The 6,000-nt window shown below is 42.1% G+C and overlaps 1 protein-coding gene across 1 annotated transcript in view; it reads right to left on the reverse strand.

Annotated features, from left to right (window-relative positions):
• Window positions 1-5,493, reverse strand: part of LOC100672903 (cytochrome P450 4X1) — a 58,310-nt gene extending 52,817 nt beyond the window's left edge. The window contains exon 1 of the mRNA XM_003411193.1: window positions 5,317-5,493. Coding sequence (XP_003411241.1) covers window positions 5,317-5,493 — 177 coding nt within the window. The remainder of the gene's footprint in view (window positions 1-5,316) is intronic.
• Between the last annotated feature and the right edge of the window lie 507 nt (window positions 5,494-6,000).

Raw genomic sequence — 6,000 nt, forward strand, 5'->3', positions numbered from 1 at the left:
ATACCATGGACTGCCAAAAGAACAAACAAATCTGTCTTGGAAGAAGGGCGGCCAGAATGCTCCTTAGAGGCAAGGATGACGAGACTGCGTCTTACATACTTTGGACATGTTGTCAAGAGGGATCAGTCCCTGAAGAAGGACATCATGCTTGGCAGAGTGCAGGGTCAGTGGAAAAGAGGAAGACCCTCAACAAGGTGGATTGACACAGTGGCTGTAACAATGAGCTCAAGCATAACAACAATTTTAAGGATGGCTCAGGACAGGGCAGTGTTTTGTTCTGTTGTGCATAGGGTCGCTATGAGTCGGAACCGACTCGACGGCACCTAACAACAACAAGGACTCACCGTAAGTCACCTTTTTGACATAAACAGATGTGATCTTGGGTTCCACAATGTATAACAAAGATACTCCAATCACTCAGGAAATTCTAGGATTTAGAATTTACCTCCCAGGAACTGGGGTCAAAGGCCAGACCTTTCTTTGGGTAAATTTAATTATTTACTACACAGGGCTGAAGCACTGGGGAAAAAAAACAGGGGGATTAAATGAAACTCTGCATAACAAATTATTAGACCCCTAGCTCCATTCTTTTCCCTGTTCCCAGAATGCCAGCAGTCGTCTATAGAAGATAGGCAGATCCTTCTCTGGATAAACTGAAAAAAGGTCTACAGATACTGACAATTCAGGTCCTCCAACTGGCTTGCTATTAGATCACACTTCAGGAAAGTTCTCCCCATGTACACAGGCTTCCAAACCTCTTTAGTGTCTCATTCTAGAATGCAAAACAACAGCCAAAGATCATCACACATTTAAGGACGGCCTCCAACATGAAAGACATAAAGCAAAACAAACACACTGCAGTAGCCAGCCTCCATGATGGTACCAATGATTCCCACCTCTTGGTATTGTCCCCTCCCCACATCGTACCAAGATTTGTCTGTGTGACCAAATGCATATAGCAGAAGCAATGGTATAAAAGTTCCAAGACCATAACATTAGGTTATAAAAGACTATAGCTTCTGTTTGAGGCTCTCATGTGTTCTTTTCTCAAGTGTTTCTCTCTCTCTCTCTTTCTCATCTCTTGCTCTGGGGGAAGCAAGCTACCATGTAGAGAGTAAGGTGACCAACTGTTCTGGCTTGCCTGGGGTTGAGGAGGTTTCCAGGAGGCAGGATTTTTAGTAGTAAAACCAGAAACAACCAGGTACACTGGAATTAGTTGGTCACCCTAGTTATGAGCAGCCCTATGGAAAGGCCCATGTGGTGAGGAAATGAAGCCTCTGGCCATTATTCAGTGAGGAACAAGGCCTGTCAACAATCATCTAATTGAGCTTGGAACCAGAGTTTCCAGCCCCAATTTAGCCTTGAGATGACTGCAGCCCCAACCAACAGCTTGACTGCAACCTCATGAGGCACTCTGAATCAGAATCACCCAGCTAATGCCACTTCCAAATTCTTGACCCTCACAAACTGTGTGAGGCAATAACTTTTTGCTGTTTTAAGTTGCTAAGTTTAGGGGTAATTTGCTAGGCAGTAATAGGTAACGAATACATAAACAGAAAAGAAACTGGAAAAAAACAGAGATAATTCAGAAGGCATAAAAAAATTTTTTTTACGCCTGTTATTAATACTTCATAAAAGATATGATAAAAAAAAAAAACCCTGATGGCATAGTGATTAAATGCTATGGCTGCTAACCAAAAGGTCGGCAGTTCGAATTCACCAGGCACTCCTTGGAAACTCGATGGGAAAGTTCTACTCTGTATGGTCGCTATTAGTTGGAATCCACTCGACAGCAACAGGTTTGGGGTTTTTTTTATTATTATTTTTAAATGATAAGGCATTTCATGAAGCAAAATCAGGATTCTACAACAAAGAGGAATGCAGTGAATTGACTGCAGTAATTGCTCCGATTTATTAAGGTCTCTCTGTGTTCATACACTTTGATAGTGTCTTCCCACACTGACTCTGGGCTTGGCCATGCAATTTGCTTGGTCAATGGGAGAACAACAAACATGACTCAGAGACTTAAAAAGCATTTACACATTGGGGCTTGCCCTCTTGCTATTTTTGGGACCCTGACACTATGTGAACAAGGCTGCGCCAGCTGGCTTAAGTATAATAGACCAGGTGGAAGAGACCTAAGGTACCCAAGATGACAGTCAGCCTTTAGCTGACCCAGCAGCTGACTGCAGATGCATCAGTGAGCCCAGCCAAAATCAGCTGATCTTGGCTCATAAAAGCAAAACCTCCTAGCTTAAAAAAAAAAAAAAATTAGCCCGGCCCAAAATGCCAACCCACAGAATCATTAGCTAAATAAATGGTTGTGGTCTTAAATCATTAAGTTTCAGGGGGATTTTTTAATGTATCATAAGGTAACTGATGCAAAAACAAATGGAAAATAAGGCAGAGCTCCTGGAAATTAAAATTACGGTAGCCAGAAAAATTTTAATGTTTTTGGTAGAATGATAAAATTAAAAAAAACAAGGATTTCAAAAAAAATAGAGGCTCAATTCAGGTTCAATATCCAATCAATAGGCATTCCAGAAAGACAGAAAAGAGATTTGGGGATAGGGGAGGGGAGGAAATATCAAAGAAATTTTAGTATTCATTGCTAGTGGCTGCCCATAACCTTTCATCTTTACCACTTTTTTGCACGCCATAACCAGCACCCACATTTATTTACCTGAGGGCTTTTCCTGGCCACTGGAACCTACTTTGCTGCCCATATAACAGGACAGACATGCTGGAAAAATAATTTCCCTCAAAAGCAGCCTTACACCAATAACTGAGAGGAGTTGGTGTAAAAATACTCCAGTTCCCTTGCTCTTCAGGCAGGATAACCCTAAGGCTCTTATACTGGCTGCCAGATTTCTCAGTGGGATTAAGCCCCAGTTATCCACTGTGGTAACTTGCTTGAGAACCAACACTATGTTGGCTGCCTTCCCTTGTCTATCTCGCCACCTTGCTCTCTATCAAGGTTTCTTGGCGTTGTCTCCAGAAAAAACTACTTGCTCTCAAATCCTTGTTTCAGTGTCTGATTCTTGGGAAACCTAAAACAAAGAAAAATTTTACATAGAAAATTCCCCAAACTAATGAACATTCATTTCCAGATTGAAAGGCTTGCCTACCAAGTGTCAGGCACAATAAATGAGATAAGGCCCATATCTAGGCATATATATTAAAATTAAATTTCAGGACACCAGAGCAAGGTAAAGCCCTTAAAGCTGCTAAAGAGAGAGAAAAGGTCATATGATAAGAATTAAGAATCAGAAGGTTATCAGAAGTTTCAAAAGTCATCCCAAAAGTTAAACGAAAATAGAATAATACTTTCAAAATTTTGAGAGAAAACAATTTGCGAAGTAGAATTCTATACCCAGCTAAACTATAATTCAAGTTTAAAAACAGAATAAAGACATTTATAGCCAGTCAAAGCTCAAAAAATTTACCTGACATTCCTTCATTTGTTATCAGGAAGCCACCCGTAGAAATTATGAAATGAATCAGGAAAAAAAGAAGACAAATAAATATTGAAAACTAAGCAGATAACAAAAGGAGGCAGTTAACATGCACGGGAGGGGGGCTCTATGACAGAAAAAAAAAATCAAAGGGAACCACTTAAATCAGCAGCAAATGTTTATATAGTCAAAATAATATAAATACTAATTTTTTTAAACAAAAATACGTGATAACTATATTGTGACAGTGGAAGTCAAGGTGTGACTACTTGCAAAAATAACATGCCTATGTAAATAACTCTCCTACACATAATGTGCATAAAAAAAAAAGTGCATAGCACCTAGGAAAATAACGAGGGAGGGGATTGCGTGGTTGGCAAAAATGCATAAAGTACGTGCTATTTGTGTAAAATATGGTAACTGTCATAAGGAAGTGATGCCCAGACCCAACCCAGTGCCTCTAAAATTATTAAGAAATACAATACAATAATATTATTTTACAAATATTTAAGTAGCAGAAGAAACAGATGAAAGAGTTGAAAGTGTTTGCTTTGGAGAAGGATTAGGAAGTGGGGAAGTGGCGGGAGTATTGGGAGAGAGCCAAAGGACTACAGTTTTTTGTTTTGTTTTTTTTTGTTGTTGTTGTTATAAGCCCTTTGTGACTCTTTGAAAAAAATCAAATCTATTTTTTAAAAAGTATATTGCTAGAAGTCTGTTTTTATTTTAAATGTGAAACTTACCTGATGAGACCCACAAGATCAGGGTTAAATCACAGGGTTTAACATGGTAAAAATTGTACCTGTACTTTCTCTTTGGGAAGAATCCCCAAGGCAGACCTCCACTGTCTACCCCAGCTGTCTACCACTGAAGGCCCCAATGTTTGCCACTGTAACATTTCTTCCCACAACTCTCAAACTTAAGCTTTTAGTTCTTTGGACAGAGCATGCTATTTCTCACTTCACATGGTGACTCATGCTGTATGCCCTCCTGAGAACACTCTTCCCACCCCATCCATTCTTTAAGACTGGGCTCAGCCCTTCAGGACTTTCTGCATAAGCAGAGACTTGCACCTTCCTCCAGGATTCCCTTGCCCCTAAACCTCTGCTAAAGCACTCATTACACTTGTTTTCATTTTCATTTTCTCTTTGTGGCCTAAGTCTGCAACTGACTTGAACCCCTTGAGGCCAGAGATCCATCTTCTCTTTGTAATCCTAGTACTTATCATAAGACTGCCACCGAAAATTGGTAGAATGAATGAAAAACTGAATGGGGTGGGGGTGGATTTGGATAACAGGAAAGAAAAAAAGGGTGAGGGACTCCTCTACAAATTCCAATCATCAACAAATCAAAAATATTTCTTGAGTGGTTGGTGGGGGCTGCTCCCTATCTCACAAGCATCTTAGAAGAAAGTTAATTTTCACTGGTTGGAATGGATTAAGGGTGGCAACAATTATGTCCAGACTTTGCATATTTTCTGCAATTAACACATATTATGTAGGATAACATACTATTTTAAAAACAACATATGTGAAAAACTCTTTTAAAATGCAGTATTTTAAATGCAAGAGATTAGTGAGTCAATTAGAGACAAATCTGAGTTGCACCTCTCTTCCTTCTTCACTTTCTGGCCCTTTAAACAGCCCCCTCCCAGCCGCCAAAGCTTCCTCTCCAGTGTCCACAGCAGGGCGTTTCCCTTTTCTTGTAGGGGACCAGGTCTCTAGGGAGTAAAGAAAAGATGCCAAGAGCCACTGGCTGGGCCGAGAGGGCTGTGGTCAGGAAGAAGGGAAGGAAACCATCGCCTCTCTCTGTGCCCGGCCGGTTTGTTCTGCAGCATCCTCCTCCGACCCTCCCTTCCGTCTACCTTCTGGTGCCCGTAGAGCCAGTGGGTCGGGGGCGCGGGGAAGCAGCGCAGGTCTCGCAGCAGCCTCTGCCTCCGCAGGTAGAGCTTGATGGCCTGCAGCAGCACCAGGGCCAGGCAGAACACGAACGCCAGGTAGAAAGGCCGCGCCCAGCGCGCTTCAAGCCAGGACGACTCCATCGCTCAGCGCAGCGCCGAACGCCGGCCGTCTCCAGAGAGAGGATGAGCTTCCTCCAGCCCCGCTCTTCGGACGGGGGCCCCAGCCCACCGCTTCTCTGAGTCCCTCGGGGCAGCTCCGTGCTTGCAGAGGGAGGAGGAGGAGCGGTGGGAGGGGCGGCTCAGGCCTGGACCGAGGAGACAGGCGCGCGTTCGAACCGGTTATCAATTGCTGCAAGCATTCATTCCGCCGGAACATCTAATACCAAAATATTCTCCTGGAATGTAATGTTTCAAATGTGACAGTTTTTAATCACGGAAGATTTGAATCTAGATTTTGAAATAATGCCAAAAAATGCCAAGGCTGAGGTAATTGCTTTCTTTTTTTTTTTGTCAAAAATAAATGGTAAATTGCTACATAAGACTGGATTTCTATCAAAAATCTCAGGGGCCTGAAGGTTGGTGGTGGGTGTGTAAACATTATGCTTCTTTGGTGTGGCCCATCCAGTGGCGTGCTGGTAAACCATTTAA

This window comes from Loxodonta africana, chromosome 3 (assembly GCF_030014295.1).
Source record: "Loxodonta africana isolate mLoxAfr1 chromosome 3, mLoxAfr1.hap2, whole genome shotgun sequence".
NCBI classification, from domain to species: domain Eukaryota; kingdom Metazoa; phylum Chordata; class Mammalia; order Proboscidea; family Elephantidae; genus Loxodonta; species Loxodonta africana.